Raw genomic sequence first — 18,759 nt, forward strand, 5'->3', positions numbered from 1 at the left:
TTGGCCTGAGTTCCGCCCTACTAGTGCATAGAGGACCATGTTGATCCTGTGTCAGCGATTCTTGCCTGCCCAAGAAACAAAGCAACCTGTGTATACAGTGAGTTGCATACCAGGGATTCGTGCGCGAAGTAAGTGCAAGGTCGGCGTACCATTACCTATCCCTACCACGAGGATGTTTTGGGTTGCGGGCGGGCAGCGTTCATCTTTTTCGTACTCCCGGTTTTCCTCACCGCGTCATGCCTGGCCTCTGAGAGACATGGGATTCGTTGAAGCGTCCCTTTGTATTTCTAGGCGCTAATTTGAGCTGCTGTCGAACAAAAGTTTGATGATTCTAGGTCATCAGGGAAGCGTAATTCCCTGCGACTTGCAGGCTCGTCTCACGAAACAGCGGTGCGACAGGAACTCCAGGAGAGTCGTAGAAGCCCCGTGCAGTGCCTTGTGTATATGTAGTGACAAAACCGTGTCGGATGATTTTTAATACGTCTCATGAAGGCGCAAGAATATGGAGTTGGATGGCGGCGATGAAACTGAGGTCACACGCAGCCAGTCCAGAAGCGACGGCTTCCGCGCGTCAGCATCCACCTCAGACGTCTCTGTCGAGGCTTGTGTTGCAGACGATGCTGCCGCTGTTTGCGCGCTCAATATGAACAGCGCGTCTCCACAGCTCGGGCGTCCTGCTGAGGTGGGTGGGGGGGCAGACGCTCTGCGGTCGGCGCCGCGTAACAGGACTCAATGTGGGGAGAGCCACGGAGGAGGAGGCGTTAGAAGCGAACCGCTCAGCCGAGCGTTGCCGGCAAGGCCGGGGGAGGGCATGGGCGGCGGAGGGGTGGACGCTAGCGTAGTCGCTAACACACCGTGCGAAGGGGACGAGTGCAAGGCCCAGACGGGAGAGAAGACCTTCTGTGGTCCAAAGACTGGGCCTCACGGCGTTAGCGCTACCATCTCAGATGATGAGATTACGGAAGCATGGACTCCTGCCCTGATGCCCTTTCCTCCGTTTCTCGCGGCTCTCTGGACGGGACAACTGCAGCACCAACAGGCCAGCATTGGCGAAGGACTCCTTCCTCTTCCGCTCCTCAATCCCTCTTCCTTCTGTTTCCTCTCGGCATCGCTTCAAGCGCTGGCTTCACTCACGCCACTATTAGATCTTCTCCATGCTCTAGCGTACCTCAAGCTGCTTCGGGAATGTCTCCCCAACTGCCTTATGTTGCCGTCATCGGCTTCTTTGTACCCAGATGCAGAGGCGGACACAAAGCATTATTCACCTGCTGGATCCCGCAAGGATGGGACGACAGTGGGATGCGACGGCACATATGCACGCCTCGCAGTGAAGCCAAGCTCAGACCGCCCCGATGATGGCCGTCCTGTCTGCCAAGAGACGTACACTCTGCCTCCAGGCCCTGGAAAGCTTCCGCACCTCTTGTTGACGTGTCTGATGACACTGAACCGTGGTCTCTCCATGCCGTCTGTGTCAGGCTTGCTACTTGCCTCGCGCGACTGGTCTCCGTGTGAGGCACAGGGAAAATCCCGCGGAAATCTCGACCAATTGCAGCGATGTGGAGAGGTTGGCGGAGGGGTGGCGTTCCCCGTCGAGTGCGCGTCGACCGCAGGTCACCACGACAACGGCGGGGAGAGACAGAATATCGATAGCAACCGAGCGGATTTGTACGTCGTGTTGGAGGAAGGCAGGCGGCTCGTAGTTACGGAAAAGGCACCAATTTCGGTGTTCGACTTCCTCTGGCGGCTTGCGCGTATGGCTGCTTCCAGGACTGAAGCTCAGAGGCCGGATGCACCGGACGCCTCTCCGGAGAGGGTAGAGAAATTGCCATCTCAGGGGACGCAGAGGATCCCCCCTTGCGCTTGGCGCTGTGCCGCTGGCCAGGTCTTAGAAGCAGTACGCGGGGCAGCGAGGTTGAGCTCGGGGATTCTGGAACAGGAGAGACGCCGAATTGTGAGGGACCACCGAGGTCAGAACTCGGCGAGGCAACACGGGATGGCGCCTGCAGTGTACCGGCAGCTCAGTAACGCCATGCGGCACCTCTTTCCCGGCGATGTCCCTCATCTGGGACTGGCGGGGAACCGAGATCTATTTATAAGAGAGCAGGACGCACACGAGTTTCTGCAGGCACTCTTGGAGGAGCTCGATGATGACTGCCATGCTGCTGAACAGCTCTGTGTTGGGCTCTCAGTCGGTCTTGAGAGTACCATTTCCGACTCTATCCCTCATACGAAATGCAGCCGAACATCGCGGCAAAAGGAAGGACAGAATCTGTCAGTGTATTTGCAAGAATCCACGGCACGCGACGACTGCGGTGAGAGCGTAAACCCAGCCAAGGCAGCACCATCTGCTGAGCTGATTGAGAAGTTCGGGCCGGTCAAACAGCAGTTTGAAGCTGCTCCAGGACTCACCGACTCAGTGGTAGAGAGACCTCAAGATGATGAGCAGTCGCCAGCTGGCGCCGGTTCCAATTTGAGAGGGCGGTCCACACCTCACAAGCAATCGAAGCCGATGCAGGGTCAAGTTCCCGCGTCTCGACGAGCGCCGGTTCCTCATCTTCGCGACGTTTTTTCGGGCACACTCGCAGAATTCACCTGCTGTCTGGTGTGCGGATACCGCACGCCACAGCGGCTGCTTCCATTCTCATGTTTGCAGCTGTCTTTGGAGACCACCCGAAAATTTGGCTTTTGGTCGGGCCCTGCCTCCGTTGAGGATCTCGTGCGTGCTTCGTTTCGGCCACAGCGGGTGGATCACGTAGAATGTTTGTACTGCTCGGCGTTGGTAACCTTTCGCAGTCTTCAGTTGCAGCTGCAGAAGGATGCCGTCCTGTCTATCGTTCCTCACTGTTCGCCAGGGTGTGTCGTTCAACGTGAAGATCTTGTCGATCCAGAGGCTGTGTGTGGTACACGGGGGGCGAGGGCTCCAGCGTCAGGCGTCCGTCCTCCGCGTGGGCTCGGTCAGCGTACGTCTGGCGTCAGTGGCAGTGAAGAGCGTGAAGAGCCATTTTTGCACGACGGTGCCGCTTCGGCTTATGGTACATTCGTGCCCCCGTCGGTTTGGCCTCGGTTCAGTGAGCACGCAGTGCCTACATCGTTAATTCCGAGTTTTTTTTCTCCTATTTGGATGCTGCCGGCATCCATGGTCCGTGCACACGTCAAGCGGCGGGTCACGCTCTGGCAATTATTTAACCTCGTTTCTTCCCAACAAAAAAAAGAGCCCGAAGCTGGGCGCGGAGATCCCACCACTGCGGCAGACGCGACACCGCGTTCAGGTAACATGGAGAAGGAGCCGCTGCGGGCGCCGGTGAGGCATCCTGCCAACGCCGGAGACTGGGAAGCGACGCTGGAAGCCTTGAAGCTTCGCGCGGGCGAGCTCTGGACCACAGTTCGGCGGTCAAAGGAAAAGATCCAAAGGGTGCAGCGGCTGCCGCAAGTGCTCATTATTCAGGTATGTGACGTTGTTCCAAGCAGGAGGAGGGCTCGACGAGCTGTCACTTTACGCTTGGATGCGGCTGACCCGGATGGATTTCCCTCATCTGCGTTGTTCCCTCCGGTGGTCGGCAGCGGGGTAAACAGGCTGCTCTCTAGCACTCGTCGGATGGAAAGCAGCAACATCGAACGCCTCTGAAATATCCAGAGAACGCGACGGTTTTGAACGCGTGAATGTGCCATCATACGTTGCTTGTTTCTACAGGTAAACGCCCTTGCTACGACACCGTATGGCCGAATTTACAAGCTCGCCGAACGCTGCTCCTTTCCTCTTGCGTTCGATGCGTTTGTCCTCTTCGGGCCTGCAGCAGAGAATGCGAGAGACAGCTCGGCATCTTCGTTCGCGGGCAACGGGATTGACGAACTCCCCCACCGCATGACGCAGGACACTCGAATGTTTGAAGTCCATGAGTCATGCCCGACGTGGGTTCATTCAACCGCCAAAATACGAGGATTCCAAGAGGCTACGTCTCCAAGCAGCTCCGGGAGGCGAGCGACGAGCACAGGGCCGAAACGATCGCAGCCAGAGTCCGGGGCGGATGGGCGTTTGTACGAGCTGAGGGCAGTCGTCACACATCTGGGTAGGGCGAAGAGACGGCGTACTTGCACGGGTCAACGGCACTTCGTGATAGATGGTGTATTATGAGCATGACGGGCTGACAGTTCTTGGTGACAGCAGTGTTGCCATTAGCTGTGGAGGCGAGAGGTTCGAGAGTGTATCATTCTGTACATATTGTTGCAGGGACCGGCCGTCAGCGTGACAGCGGGCAGCCAATCCCCCGGTCGTGTAGCGTCTCCACATGGTCTGCCGTGGGAATGTCCATTTTCGAGTCCGACCCGGGGGTGCAAACCGGTTCAAATGTACGATCTGGAATGTTCTCGCTAGTACTCTGGTCTCTGTTGCTTTGGAGGCTGTGCTGGGTGCCTGCATCGATTACGCGGAAGGCCCGCTAACCTCATCCGACTGAAGTGCGTGGTGGTGCCTTCTGAATGTGAGCTCCACTCAGAAACCATACATTGTATCCAGTATGAACATTTTCGCTTACGTGGTGTTGTGTGCGTTTCGACAGGATCCTCGGCCTCCACTGGGCACTTTGTGTGCTACCGGCGGTGGGATGCGTGTGCCTTCGGTCCAGGCCCCGGTGCCCGGTCTTTGCTACAGAGCTTCTGCGCCAATGTGGGAGAAGACATATCGTTTGAGGGTTTCGATTGTGACTCAAAGACGCGGATCTCCACGCCGAGTGGATGCAACAATGGCTCAGGCACCGAGTCACCGTCGGCCGAGGTGACGACGGCTTTCTCGGCTGGTGGTGATTGCACAGCGACATCCACGGGGCCAGGCGACTCCCTCATAGCCGGACAACGACAGGGACATGCCGCGAATGTCGGGTCGGCTGCTGACACTGGTCGCCGTCGACATGTCGCTAACTCGGCGAGTACGCACAGCGCGAGTGGCGCCGGCGGGGGAGGGGAAGTGCTCGACAACCTTGATATGCCCCCAGAGACGGAAGAAGCGACACAAGACGAGGGGTGCCGCCAGTACCGGGAACATGGCTGTTCCGACGAAAGAGAGGCGCACGAAGCACACCAAACGTGGCGCGCAGGCAGGCTCTCCACGTGGTTGCGCCAGAGTCGTTTCCTAGGTGAGAGGATACAGAATCTTCTCTCTAGCGCTGCGGTATACTGAAGGAGTGACCTTCTATGCTGCTGTCCAGACATCGCCATGTGTTCTTTGACTGCTGCGTTCTGTACCGCACCGCCACGTTTGCTCCGCTTCGCTGCATCAGCGAACGTGTAGTGTGTGTATCCCGCAGGCGTTGTTGCGACATGTAGATGTTCCAGCGATCGAGAGGCATACGGCTACGCCGACTCGTGATGGGTGGGCCTCTGGGCACCAATCTGTGGCCTGCAAAGCCTCAGATTCGCTGCGTCACTCGGAAAATATGTTTCGCAGGCCCTCAGCATGTCGAGGCACAATTAGACGGTGAGTAAGTCACTCACGAGTTTCTACTGGGGTTGCGACGTCTGTGTGGTGCAGGTGCGGCTAACGCGGCGTTCGTCCGAGTGTCTGATAGCTCCGTGGAAGCTGTCAAGGTGGAGGACGTGATGACGACAGAGCCGTATCTTTTGTTCTACCAGGTTGCCCCGCCGGCTATATTTTAAGGGGGAACAGCGTTCGCCGCATTTTTGCTCTTCCTGGATATTTCCAGTCCCGGCAACGATCGTTACAAACTGCGCGACCGAGCTCGGTCGCTTGCAGAGGAGGGAAAACTGAGCAACGCAAGGTTTTTCGCCGCAGCCGAAGCTGGGCGCGTCCGTGGGGTCCCGGTTTCGCGTTGGCAGCGCGGTGTCACAAGGAAATTGCGCAGTGCATGACTTTCACGGCGGATGCCATAGGATTAGCTGCGAGTATCTCCCTCTGTCACATCCAGTCAGCCCGCAAACCAACCAGGGCCCTGCCCCGACGGGGGGATTGTTTCGCAAATTGGGGGACCAATTGACGGCGCGTCCCAGTCTTTGCTCTGCACGGCACGCCGCTGCTTGTGGCGCCCTCTCCTCGACGTGTGCGGGGGCCACCTGGCGAATAAGAGTCTCTTGACGACCCGAAATAGCTCCACGAATCATCAATGTCCGACGCAAGAGTACAGCTTGCGCCGGATCGTCTGACAGCTCTTACGAGCAGTCTGGCAGAGCTTCCGCGAAGATATTCGCGAACGCATTTGCGAAGGATACGTCGTAAGCGGCGCCCACGCGAGTGTCATCTCTCTGTTGGGTTGCCGTGCGCTTGGCAGTTTTACACACGAACGTGTTGTATATGCACGTTTCCATCTGTCATCTTAAAAACTCTGAACTTCATGCAGTCACGTCTGACAGAGGGTAACGTGCCATTCGGGTGCTTCTCGCGAACGAGCTTCCCCTGGACGTTCAACATTTGTGGTGCATTTGTTTTCCTGCGCATAAAAGTGACGGGGCCTTTGCCGGCAGGCGAGCTTCCACTACGTCGTCCAAATGTGTATGCTGTGCGACGCAGCGTTCTCATGAGACTTCCTCTGGTCGAAGGCGCTGTGCTCAACAAATGTGTATGCAGTGTCGCTGAATGTGCCAAGCGGAAGTTGAGAAGTGAAGAAAGTGTGCGCTGCTGCCTCCCCCACGAATGCCTGCAGCTTTCCAGAGGCTCCCTGAGGCGGGAGCGTCCAGCTGCAGTTTAAGTCCTTGTACCGTCTAACGCCATCTACCGCTACAAAGTCATGTTTAGTCGCCACCGCACGCACGTAACATTTGGATCCGACCCAGAAAATATAACTCGAACAGCGCTTTGGCGTTACGCTGCGCAAGTGGACCGACGGGTGACGTGAAGGCAAACGAGACCGCTGGTGCGATGTGCATCACGCGTGCAGTGACATGCGTATGCATTCGGACTGCGGCAGAGGGCAGGTAACTGCGAGATCCTCAAAGTCATTACGCACGCCTCCCTCTCAATCTCTGCCACCGATCCCCAACCCGTCTTCCGACGTAGGTCATGAACCTGCGCCAGCGACCACGAACCGGCAGTTTAGCGGGTCCGGCGGTTTGCGGTTTCACCTCAGTCGCTTCTGTCTGTGCCGCATCCGCGGAGGTTCTAGGGAGGGAAGACAAGAAAGCCTGAGCTACGAAAGAAGCCAGAGCAGGTGCCACACGAGAGCCTCTACGCGGGGCAAGGCGCCTGACGAACGACTCAAACCACTTGACTGTCGCCGGTGGAGGCGTAGCTTCCCCCCCAGCGGAAACGGGCGCATGATCCTGCTGACTAGCCTTCTGCAGAGGCTATGAACACGGCAAGCCTGGTTGAGGAAGCTAAGCTTAACGGGATGAGCAGTAAGCCAGTGAGCAAAGTGAAACAGGAGACGCGCCAGTCTTTCATATGCGAGGAGAAGGTTGACTTTCTCTTTCACCGCGTGGCGGTCTGCAGGTCAGCGCCCCAGCGCCTCTGGTGTGGTATACATTGACGCTGCCACGGCTCGCCCAAATTCTGTTTCGTTAGGTAAGTCACGACATGGCCCCCTCTTAAGGACCTGGTAGAGCCGAGCGAAGTACAGAAACTCGCTTGCATTCTCAGGTAATACGACGGTCAATGACCTTCCTCCGGCTGCCTCCACTTCAAAATTCACGAGCAAACAATCAAGGCTTCCACTTTGAATCCAATGCGTTACTCGTTCAACACACTTGTCAAAGCTGCCATTCTTTGCTCCTCCACAGACTTTCTTGGGGTCGACTGCGGTCGGAGCACTCTGCAGCTTATCTAGGCAAGCAACCACCTGCTGCCGCGCGGCTGCTGACTGATCGCGGCTTTGCTGAATAACTGTCGGCGTCCCATTCTGTTGGTCAGACTCTAGGCCGTTCAAATCCCCTTTTTCTTCTGACACCTCTACGTGAGGTCCCCCGTCCGTTCCGGTGGGCGAGTGCCTTGCAGAGAGTTGGCTGTCTTGCCTAGTACCTTCCTGCGCTTCTGTTATGGGGATAGCAGGAACCGTTGGCAAAGCCTCTCGCCCAGCTCTCCCCTGTTCTTCTTCCCCGGTACCCCGAGATGGTGCCAGTTCAGAAGAAAGGTCGTTACCTTGCCCAGCTCTACCCTGTTCTTCTTCCCCGGTACCCCGAGATGGCGTCAGTTCAGAAGAAAGATCGTTATCTTGCCCGCCTCTCCCCTGTTCTTCTTCTCCGGTACCCGCCGATGGCGCCGGTTCAGGAGAGAGGTCATTATCTTGCCCAGCAGCTCGCTGCTTTTCTTTAGCGGTAATCGCAGAGGACCTCGGATGCGGAGAGAGCTCCTCCTCTTGCCTAGCACCCCCGGGCTCTTCATCCGCGGTGATCGCAGAGGGCATCGGTTTCGAAAAGGAGTGACCTTCCCACAGGCCGGTTTCATCAGTCAGCTCCTCATCACGTGTCGCCTGCGCCTTAGCTGTCCCAAGGTGCGTTGCAGCGGAGTCCACCCACTTTTGAAGTCTTTCAGCGTACTCTTCATCCGTCTCCTCAGGTACACTGGGTAGTTCGCTTGAAGAATAATCCATGTGGGGCACGCCAATGGGAGCTCTATATGGCTACGCGTAGGTATTAGAGCGAAGAAGTGGATTGTAACCGCTCGCAAGACCCACGTCTGGCCGCGGCCTCTCTCCGCTAGGGACACTCACACCGAGAAACGGCTCATACCGGCTCCTCCACGTCGTAGTGTTGGTCTCATCAGCAGAGCGGTTGGCAGTTGAAGTTTTGCCCTCGTCCGCTATCAGACGCTCGAAACGAGTCATAGTCCTGCGCGGCCTTGGCCCGGCGTGGAGACCCAGAGCTAAGGCAGCCTGGCTCACCAGAGCGAAGCAAATGAACCAGCGCCATAACTGGGCCGTTTTTCGACAATCGCCTTTCCACATGTTTTTCGCTTGATGAGGAAGCAGCACTCAGCGCGGCGCAGACGGGTAGTTGGAGTCTGGTTCGCCAGAACCATCGACGCTCAAGATCAACCCGAAAGACGACTACTCGTAGAGATCAAGACACCGAGAGCGTAGAGTTCTAGAAGAGCTTCTACCATTGGTAGAGAAGTCTTGAGACTACTTGCCTGCACCTGTTCCTCCCTCAAAGATGCGCCAACTCACGGTGCTTGCAGTCGTGTGCCAGCCACTAAGCCTTCGTGCTCGTCAGTCAGACACGTTGAAGCAGCTAGCAACAGTAATTCAGTCTTGTTGCCGGCTTTCCAAGGGGTGTCTTACCCGATTCATTGCTCCGTTTGAACACATGTGTTCAGCAACTAAATAATGAGCATTGTGGGGCCGACTATGTCTGTCCGTCGCAAGCTTCTCACGATGTCTACAACAGGGGAACCAGCCCGGTGTCGCTTGTGCTTTCGCCTTCCTGCCCCGACGAATAGCGACAACCACATACCCGTCTGGCACGGGCGGGAGAGTGGGCGCCTGAGGTGTCTCAAACCGCAGAACGCCTGCAATCGCTGTTCAACCAGCCGAAATTTCATGCGTTAGCTGCATTTCAGGTCGGCGCCCCGTGTTTGTGCAATCTGGCCCCTGCGGTCCCATGAGACGCACACCATCGCACAGTTGACATCCGTGCAATTTCATACAATGGAAGGAGAAGACTTGAAGCCATGCCTAGAGCGGCCAACCTCTAATTACTACTACATGCTGATACATCATAGTATTATTTGTGGGGACCGGCACAACGCGAAGATGCCGCAAGTATCGCAGTGGGGCTACCTCGAGGGATCAGACATCCGGATCGTCGCCCCTGCTGGCCAGACGACACCCGGCCACGTGAACAGCGCATGTCCATTAACGTCCTGTACTCAGGTTTCTTGCTGCCGACAGAGTGCACCAGTCATGGACACACTTTTGACTGGCATTCCTACTGACACGCTCGTTTGCCGATGGATGCAGGCGATGCCAGGAATGATATCCATGGTAAGTGCTGAAAAGCTATTGTGCGTAGATACCACGGACCCAGTACTTTTGCAAAATCTGCCGTTCCACCTCTCCTTTTCCATAAGCGCACACGTCCTCTCGCCACTGTGCATACAGTCACCTCGCGAGTACGATGCGCGCACCGATTTCTTCCAGCCATTTAACGAGCAAGCCTGCTTTGCTGACACCATAGAACTTCTCTAGTGCCATCTCCCGCAGAAAATAGCGCACCATTGTGCATGAATGAATCAAGGCCGAAACAGAACCCTGCACAATAACGCTGCTCACAGGCCTGCTACTAAACCGCATTACTCAGTTCGCTGTCGAAGGTATGCTTTCCCTTCATCAGCGGAGAGCAAAAAACACCACCAGTGGAGACGCCACTTCTGAGCAATGACATATCTACACGATCACCCACACCGCGCAGAAGCCCCGGAGCGTCCTCTGATACTCACGGACGAGCTCTGCTACTCACGTACCGACGTGCACCCCTTTGCTGCGAGTGAAGCGACGCCCATTTCATTGCTTCGTCTCACGAGCTGCCTATGGCTTTCTAGCTCTCCACACGATGTCCCTCTACGAATGACTTCGGTCACGAGTTGCGGGGGCTCCTCAGCCGGTTCGATGTGCGTCAGTATGACGGCAGCGCCGCTGCAAGCGGACACCTGCTGTATCTACTTCGCGGTCGGCAGCTCAAGGGTAGAGGGCGGGGGCGTGGAACGAGCTACCGTGGACTCTACAAGTAACGATCGTGGTCTTTGGCAGGAGACATAATTCGCTGACGGCGCTTGAAGATATCGACTCCTTGTTCAAGATCGGCCGCGCTAAGGCTGAGGGCGTGGACGGGAAGTACTCGTATGCAGCCTGCATGTCGCGTTGTTGAACAGGGCTTCATGCTGTATCACGCTTCGGTCGTCATATTGCTCACCACAACAAAGCTCCTCGAATACAGGACAGTGACTCCGGTGTTTTGCTTCTAAGTGTGAAACTGTGTCATGTTCCTTATCCTACGAACCCAGAGCACACTATGAGCGTTAGCGAGGCTGCGCAGGGAGGGGCCTCTGGATTTGCGGCGTTACGTTTTTGGTTGGTGTAAGAAATGAAACCCTCGACACCACTTTTCTATGAATAGAGCTAGAAACACAGGGCATTCTGCATCCACATGGTGATGACTAACTGAAGACTTAGCCCTGAGGCACTCGTTCAAGCCCGGCTCGCCTTTTTCCCGCATGCATACTTGCGGCATCGAGGCTGGCAAAGTAGAGGCTGCAGGCGGCTGTGCAGCTGCCCCATGCCTATCCTTGAATACGTAGGACTTCCAACATAGGACCTTGTTTTCGGCGCCGAGGGATCAGCACTTTTCGCCGACATCAGCTCCCGGAGTCAAGGCGTGCTTTGTGATATTTGTTTCCGTCCTGGTCTCCCCTGATCGCCGGCGGACCACGGCGCCGCTCGTGGATCTCACTGCTAGGCCACCTTCTGTAGCCGCTGCTGGTGCCCGCGTAGTATTTGCTCTTCTGCCGCGCGTGTTCCAAGTTCCTTTTCTGCGGAAGTCTTTTCTTCAGGCGTCGAGTCTTTTTTTTCGTGAGTGTTTCCTCTGGACCCAGCTCGTCATCTCCTGTGTTCCCCCGCCTCCCCTAGACCTTTTCTTGCTCCCTCTTGGCCACGCCCCACCCGACCTGTCTCTCGGCGGGTCGCATTACTGTTGGCACGAAGTATGCTACCCTAAGGATTCACTTTGTCTGTTTAGCACTTGTGCGCCTTCATCTGCATTTTTTACTAGGGCACACTCTGTGTGGAGTGACATTAGCGCCGTCATCGCCGGTTCATTGTTTCGGGTGTGCGGTGTCTGCATGCTGGAAACCCCCCGGAAGCGGCGCAGGTGCAGTGGATTTCTTAACCCCGGCAGACCCCCATCGAATTCACGGGTCCTGGGTGTGACTTGTACTGTTTGTCTCGGATCGCGGATTTGCAAACCTGTTCCCAGTCAAAATGGCGGCCGCCCTCCGCTATCTCACGAGTGCCCTAGCCCCTGGAGGGTCTCTGCTCTCTTCTAATAGTCGTCGGCAGTTGCCTCCTCTCCTGTTGACCCACAGCTCACAGTTGCGGAGCTCGTGTACTCGTTGGTTTTCCTCTGCCAACGCTGCACGATCAGCGACGGCGGCGTCTCCAGCCAGTCGAACTCCTGATGCTGCAGCGGCTCCGGCGCAGCAGGCGCCTCCGTCCGCGGCGGCCGGCGCAGCGCCCTCTCAGTCTAAGAGCCATGGTATTTCGACGGGACGTCACTCCGCAGACGTGTACGACGTTTTCATTGTCGGCGGTGGAGTTACCGGAACGGCGCTGCTCTATGAGCTTTGCAAGTTCACAGGTACGTCCAGACGCTCAATTTGTAGGCGCCATGTGTAGTGAAGCGATACTGCGATGCGGTCTAAACGCTAAACCCGTTTGTGGCAAACAGTGCTGACTGTACTGCCGACACTCTTTTTCCCCACGCACGCTTCTGAGTGCGCTTTGTTGTCGACTCGGCCGCGGGAGTCCGCTCACTATGTTACTGGGTTCGCGAATGGATCGGGCCCTCCCGTCGCTTGCACCTTCCTACACTTGTTTCCAAGCATGCCTGCGTATGCATCTGCAGTAGGCGTGTGCCATTTGCTGCAAGCCAACGCGCGCCTATCAGGGGCTCAGTTTACTACGAGAGCCAGAGATTGAGCGTCGAAGACGGCTCGACAGGATTGCTGCAGATTGTTCGTAAACGTGCCTGTGGCGGGGCCGGACTACTGTCCCGGCCACATGTGTCCGCACGCCATTTTCGTTGTCGTCCGCGTTAGTCCCAGAACTTGGCATTTTCCAACTTCTGCGTGTGTCGTCTCTCGCGTCTCTTTCTCCAGCCCGGGAGTAGCTCGCGAAGGGCCGGCCTCTGTGGACGGGGCGACTCCCACGCGAATATCCGGGCCTACGCAACAGCCGCTGAAATGGTAACATGAAGGATATGACATTTTCGGTGTGGAATGAGCACGGCAAACGTCGCCGCAGTGGGCGAACGTGCGGATGTGTCGAGACACAAGGGAGTGTCTGGATAGACGCCGGAGTCTGCATTTCATGTCCCTAACACTCGTTTCGCAGATTTGAAAAAGATTGGTCTGGTCGAGAGGCGCCCTTCGTTTGCGGTCGTCGCCTCGTGCCCGCGCAACAACTCTCAGACGATTCACTGCGGAGATATTGAGACGAACTACACAATTGAGAAGGCAAGGACTGTGAAACGTCAAGCGGACATGCTCCGAAATTACGCAACCAAGTTGCCTCCGGCGGAGAGAGACGCGGTGGTGCAAAGGATGCAGAAAATGGCGCTCGCCATTGGTGACACGGAATGCGAGTTCATGGAGAAGCGGTTCAATGTCTTCAAGAACGTCTTCACCAACATGCAGTTCATCGACAAGAAGAAGGTTCGTTCATAGACAACAGGCATGAGAGAGGCCATGGCACGCGAGAGCAGCTGCCTTCACACTGTGCCTTACATCTCCAGCGGGGCGCGGCGTGTAACATGAACCAGACGTGTGTACAGCGGCCACGATGGCAAACGGGAATCAAGCAGCGATGTGTTCCAGGGGAACGTAAGCTCTTGAATACTGAACAGTTAGACATTATTTATGTGAGGATAAAAGCGGTAGTATATCTGACAAGATTCGTGAATGACGGAGGAGACGTTGGTACAGCGTCACCGTCACCGTACATGCACGCTCACCGAAGGCCAGCACACAGATTCATCAGGTTCCCGCACAACGGAATAAAAGAAAGCACTTTTTTGCCCCCTGCCGTGTCTGCAGATTGCTGAGGTGGAGCCTCGAGTCGGCATGAAAAACGCCCATTCGTTGCGACCAGATTCTGCAGCTGCCATTTTTATTCCGAACGAATATTCGGCCGTCAACTACTTCCACTTGGCTGCCTCCTTCGTGGATCAGGCGAAACAGTGCGCAACAGGGAAGCAAGTAAGATTGCGACGACTTTCATAGTGTTTCTAGCCTTTTCTCCCCAGTTCAGGGTGCATGTGTGATGTTTCGGGAGCAAATGTGCTGCCAGTAGTACTACTGATTTGTTGCACATTCCGTGTGGCGCTCTCCGGTTTGCCCCCTTACCAGCGATGCATGTACGCAGAGCTTGAGGCATCCGGATAACGAAATAAACTGCTTTGCACCGGTTTACCTCTGTGTCCATTCACACATCCCGTTGGTTAATTTCATTTGCGGATTTTGCTGCGGATGAATACAGTGCTTGTCGCCCGATTTTTTTTGTTGCAGGTCGATATTCACACATCAACAGAGCTGCTTGAGCTCAAGCATGATGGCGACACCTTCCACATCAAAACAACCCGAGGCACCGAAAGAGTAAGGCTCAGTGCGGAGAAATCGGTGAATTTCTGCTCCCTTGAATCTATTGGGTGAAGCCGCGTAGACTGCTGAACACGCTGGCCGGGCATCCGCGTGCATGCTGGTGGAACAGACAGATACGTCGAGCTCAGTAAGCGTGGTTTTTTTGAACGCCTGGATGTTGTGGCATGGGAGCTGAGACCGAACAACACGTGGTCCAAATTCAACATGATTCTGGCGACTGTATGTGCGGTTGCTTCCTTTCCCCTTTAGGCGCGGTTCGTTGTTGTCAGTGCCTGCGGGCAGTCCCTCCTGCTGGCGCAGCGTATGGGCTACGGACTGAACTTCAGTTGTCTGCCTATGGCTGGCAGCTTTTACTTTGCACCGGAGATGCTCAACGGCAAAGTCTACACGTGCCAGGACCCTCGACTCCCGTTCGCGGCTGTGCATGGTGACCCAGATCTCGTGGCGGTGGGCAAGACGCGATTCGGACCTACAGCGCTCCCGTTGCCCATGCTCGAAAGATACAACGCGAGCACCATCAGCGACTTCTTGCAAGTTATAAACCCCGACTTTGATCTTGCTAAGGTGTACCTGGATCTCCTCGGCACGTCTCACATGCGCAACTACGTCATGAGAAACTTCCTCTTCGAGGTTCCGAAGTTAAACACCGTCCTTTTCGCCAACGTAAGTACAGTCGCGGAAACCAAATACTTTAGCATTCATTGCGGATCGTATTGCCGAAAGTGCTTTCCGGCATTTGGTTACGCAGCGCTGATAGGAAACATATTTGCCTCATCCAAGAGAATCTGGGGGGAACAGGAGGCGTGCGGCGGCAACTTGTTAGAAAGCACTAATATACGTGCTCCTCTTTAGCCTGGAACTGCGTGCTGACACCTTGGTACATCCAACATTTTTGAAGTGACGCGGCGTGGCGAGAAGGCGCACCACGTCGGGTTGCCCGTTGACGTCGAGCTAAGCTTGCGAGATTGTGGGTGCGGCGACATGGGTGCAGGACGTCCGCAAAATCGTTCCGTCAATCAAGGCGGAAGACCTTACTTACGCAAAAGGCTACGGTGGCGTTCGACCGCAGCTTATTGACAAACATCAGAAGAAGCTGTTGCTCGGAGAAGGCAAAATCAACCCAGGTGAGACACGTTACTGTCAGGAAATTTCGAATCTAGTGAGATTCGAGCCGAAAAAAAAAGGAGGGCGCTGCGTGCGACGTACAGCTTACACTGATGCGGCTATTTGTTTTTTTTCGGGGCGGTGGGTTCACTACGCTGCGCTGGCCAGATACGTGGGGTGCACATACCCGTGCCGAACACATGCACTGTGTAGGATATGGCACTATTGCATGGGCGGTTTCGCTGGAGCAGCGGGCGAAGGATGGAAGAGCGCGGTACAATTTGCTGTGAGAACTGAGCCGACCGCTGCCACCCGCGGCCGTCTTAGATGGCGTGAACCGTAGGGATCACAGGGACGCGTAAACCACGCTTCGGGGAACTCTAGCCACGGCGGGCATGTTCCAATACGGCTCCGCAAGTGCCACGGAAGCGATGCGGATGGATGTGTGCATTGCTCACAGGCACGGGCATCATTTTCAACATTACGCCGTCCCCTGGAGGAACCACCTGCCTTGGAAATGCCGAGCTGGACATGCGCACCATCTGCAAGAGACTGGGCGCGACCGTGGACGAGAAACTCTTCAGGCAGACACTTCTGGAAGGCGAATACCCCGTTACGTACTAAGCTGCTCCGACGACGGCGTGACTCGCTCGCCGACGGCTTTCGTATTGCGCCTAGGACCTGGTCCGCCTTCTGCTCCTCAATGATTCTCGCATGCCCTTGCGATCCCCCCGGGGTCGCGCGACGGCGGGTTTTTGAGCGGAAGAGGGCAGCTGTCCTACACCGGTGCTGCTTCTCGTGTGCGATAGGCATTTCTAGTCACACCCGTTCTAGCAGCTCTCTAGCATTAATCTCCTGGGTGTTCGTGACGCAGTGGACGAGGCTTCTTGGGTGGTTGCCAGTACATCTTTATGACGGTCAGCGGGCCAAGTGATCCTCGGCGGACCACGCAGTCAGATGAGGCTTCAACCAACCTAAAAAACTGACGGTAAAATATTGTTACCTTGCGCCTGTCCGTGTCTGTGAGACCATAATTGGTGTTTGGCATTTCGCGCCGCCATGTCTGGTGGACAGACGTTTTCGAACCGCGCGCTCGTGGAGCCGCGTAGGTTACGACTGCTAAAGGATGCGTTTTTTGCGCTCGGTCTCATAGTCCGAAGGTACCAAACTACGCTTCCTGGCTTGAGGGCACCGGTTGTCTCGGTTCAACTGGCAATGATGGAATCCGACTGTACTGTCACGCGTCACCGTCATTTGACACTTCTGACGACTTGCAACGTTGTCGAATGACGGCGACGTACTGGTGCAGAACACCGATGGTTGTTGCAAGCCACCGGACAAATGCAGGAGATGGCTAGTTGAGTTGGGTTATGAGTTTCACCAGCGGAGAATCACGTGCCACCTATGACCTCGATGTGCCGCAAGACAGCAAGTATACCCGACCTGTCGAAACCCGGCTATTACTGTACGGGCTATTGACCTGAGTTCAGGGTGCCATAGCTCGCACCAGATCTGGTGTATGACAAACTTGGAGGACCTTTGCCACACCCACTCTGAGTTCAGGCCACCAGTAATGGGGGGTCAGCGCGAGTACGTTCGAGTTTCTGTCCCAACGTCGTTGTTCGTGCCAGCTGCATCATCACAGCGCGTCACCGTAGGAATATGAAAACGCGTCAGCTTCTCGTCGTATTTTCCGGGTCAGGTTACTCTCTGCGTGTGCGATGTTCCGTCTCATAGATACGGGCGCTCGTTGCAGCATCAGGCATGGATGGTCACGAACGGGTGTTGTGAACCATCTCGTTGACTGCCGCATTTTCAGCACATGTTTTTGAGTTGTACACGCGTTCGGCGCACGGCGGGAACACAGTTAACTTGCCCTGGGCCTTCGGGGCCTCACAGGCGATATAGATGCAGACGCCTCTGATGGGGCTAGGCTTAGCACGCTGGCATACTCTCACGTAGTGCGTGTGGTTCATGCATCACGCGCCTGTTCTTCGGCTGGAATAGACCAAGATCGAGGCCGGAACAGCAGTGCGGGACAAGGGGTATCACAAAAACATGCCATGTGAAAAGCCATAGCAACAGATGACAAAGTATGAGAAATAACAGGCGGCAAGCCTCCTGCTGTGGTGGCTGCTGTATGGACGTCAGTGTCGCGCTGGCGACCATCTGCTGGTTGGAAATATCTACTGGAACATGTATCCACTGCGAAGCAGTTCTTTTGCTGCAGGCCAGAGAGCATTCATGCAGCCGCACGGGCAGTTTGCGCTCAAAGACACGAGATGCCGAGTTGAGCTGTCCACCCTAGACCACGGCTCATCATCAAGCTGCGTCGTGTCGCCGTCAGCGCATGCACGTGATGGCGAAATTGGCGAAATCCCCCGCTCGTAGCCGGCTCGGCCGCCCATAAGCAGTCGTCTTTCCCAGAGTTGGATTAGGGAGCTTCTCTGCCGAAGTAAACGCTGCAATGACGCTGTACTCGACATCCATCCCTCGAGCCCTCCCTGCACGGGAAGAACTGCAGCCTCCCATCTGTTTCGCTTACTGCTCTCGCAGCGCTGCCCAGAGGACACTTCTCCTTTTAAACACGATGTCCCAAGGCTCATGCATTGCTCAAACGTTTTGTTCGGCCGCGCATACCCTGCGGTCACCATTCGGAAGATAATCCTCCCAGTGTCATTTTGCCTGCAGGATGCCGGCAACTGGGGTAGACGTTTGCTGTCGAAAAGGTACATGAGGGGTATGCAAGATATGACCTCGTTCTCACGCGGCTCACGGTTGCTGCTCCCGCCTCGTGCTGAGGAAGAGACCATACGTTCCACTTCTGAGCGGGCACAAGCAGCTGGGGAGCTCTTACCGAATACTCTTTCATTTTCGTTTCGCGCGGTTCCGGGCAGACGTTTAAGGGGAAACTGTGTCTTCGGTGACCAAGACAAACTGCTTCCGTTAGGACCCAGGTCTCCGTGATTATTGCTGACTGACGACAAGTGACGCCTGTAGCTGCCGGCGGCACCTTCATCAGCGGCAGGCCTGGACACTTCCGGCTCTCGCCACGCAGCCAAAAAAGAATACTCGCATTCAGTGGATGAAGAGGCTAGATGAGGCAACATCTGAAAGTTGGATATGGGGCTCCACCGCGAGCTGTGCGGGGAATCTGGTATCAGAGCGCCTCGTCGCAAAGAGTTCCTGCCGTCCTTTCTCAGCAAATTTGCATTTTCTGTCAGACGGGTTTCTGGAAGAGAAATGGTACTCTGTCCAACCAGACACTGAGGAGAACTGTCCAGCAATCGGGCCCTTTCGAACTCTTCCTCTGAGGTGGACAGGTTATTATCCCAGCCACGACC

At 55.9% G+C, this 18,759-nt stretch overlaps 3 protein-coding genes across 3 annotated transcripts; 2 read left to right on the forward strand and 1 right to left on the reverse strand.

Annotated features, from left to right (window-relative positions):
• Window positions 1-502: 502 nt before the first annotated feature.
• On the forward strand, window positions 503-5,649 carry BESB_021380 (ubiquitin carboxyl-terminal hydrolase; the record flags this gene model as incomplete). The annotated part of the gene is made up of 4 exons (XM_029360847.1): window positions 503-3,445; window positions 3,692-4,067; window positions 4,557-5,129; window positions 5,525-5,649. 4 exons carry the CDS (start codon window positions 503-505, stop codon window positions 5,647-5,649), a joined length of 4,017 nt encoding a protein of 1,338 aa, XP_029216206.1.
• A 1,787-nt stretch (window positions 5,650-7,436) lies between these two features.
• On the reverse strand, window positions 7,437-8,531 carry BESB_021390 (uncharacterized protein; the record flags this gene model as incomplete). Its single annotated transcript, XM_029360848.1, has 1 exon — window positions 7,437-8,531. The coding sequence occupies one exon, from the start codon at window positions 8,529-8,531 to the stop codon at window positions 7,437-7,439; it is 1,095 nt and encodes a 364-aa protein (XP_029216207.1).
• Window positions 8,532-11,915: 3,384 nt separating this feature from the next.
• On the forward strand, window positions 11,916-16,039 carry BESB_021400 (FAD Malate-dehydrogenase (MDH-FAD); the record flags this gene model as incomplete). The annotated part of the gene is made up of 7 exons (XM_029360849.1): window positions 11,916-12,291; window positions 13,047-13,366; window positions 13,748-13,909; window positions 14,219-14,305; window positions 14,561-14,974; window positions 15,303-15,435; window positions 15,876-16,039. 7 exons carry the CDS (start codon window positions 11,916-11,918, stop codon window positions 16,037-16,039), a joined length of 1,656 nt encoding a protein of 551 aa, XP_029216208.1.
• Between the last annotated feature and the right edge of the window lie 2,720 nt (window positions 16,040-18,759).

This window comes from Besnoitia besnoiti, chromosome XI (genome assembly GCF_002563875.1).
Source record: "Besnoitia besnoiti strain Bb-Ger1 chromosome XI, whole genome shotgun sequence".
NCBI classification, from domain to species: Eukaryota; Apicomplexa; class Conoidasida; order Eucoccidiorida; family Sarcocystidae; genus Besnoitia; species Besnoitia besnoiti.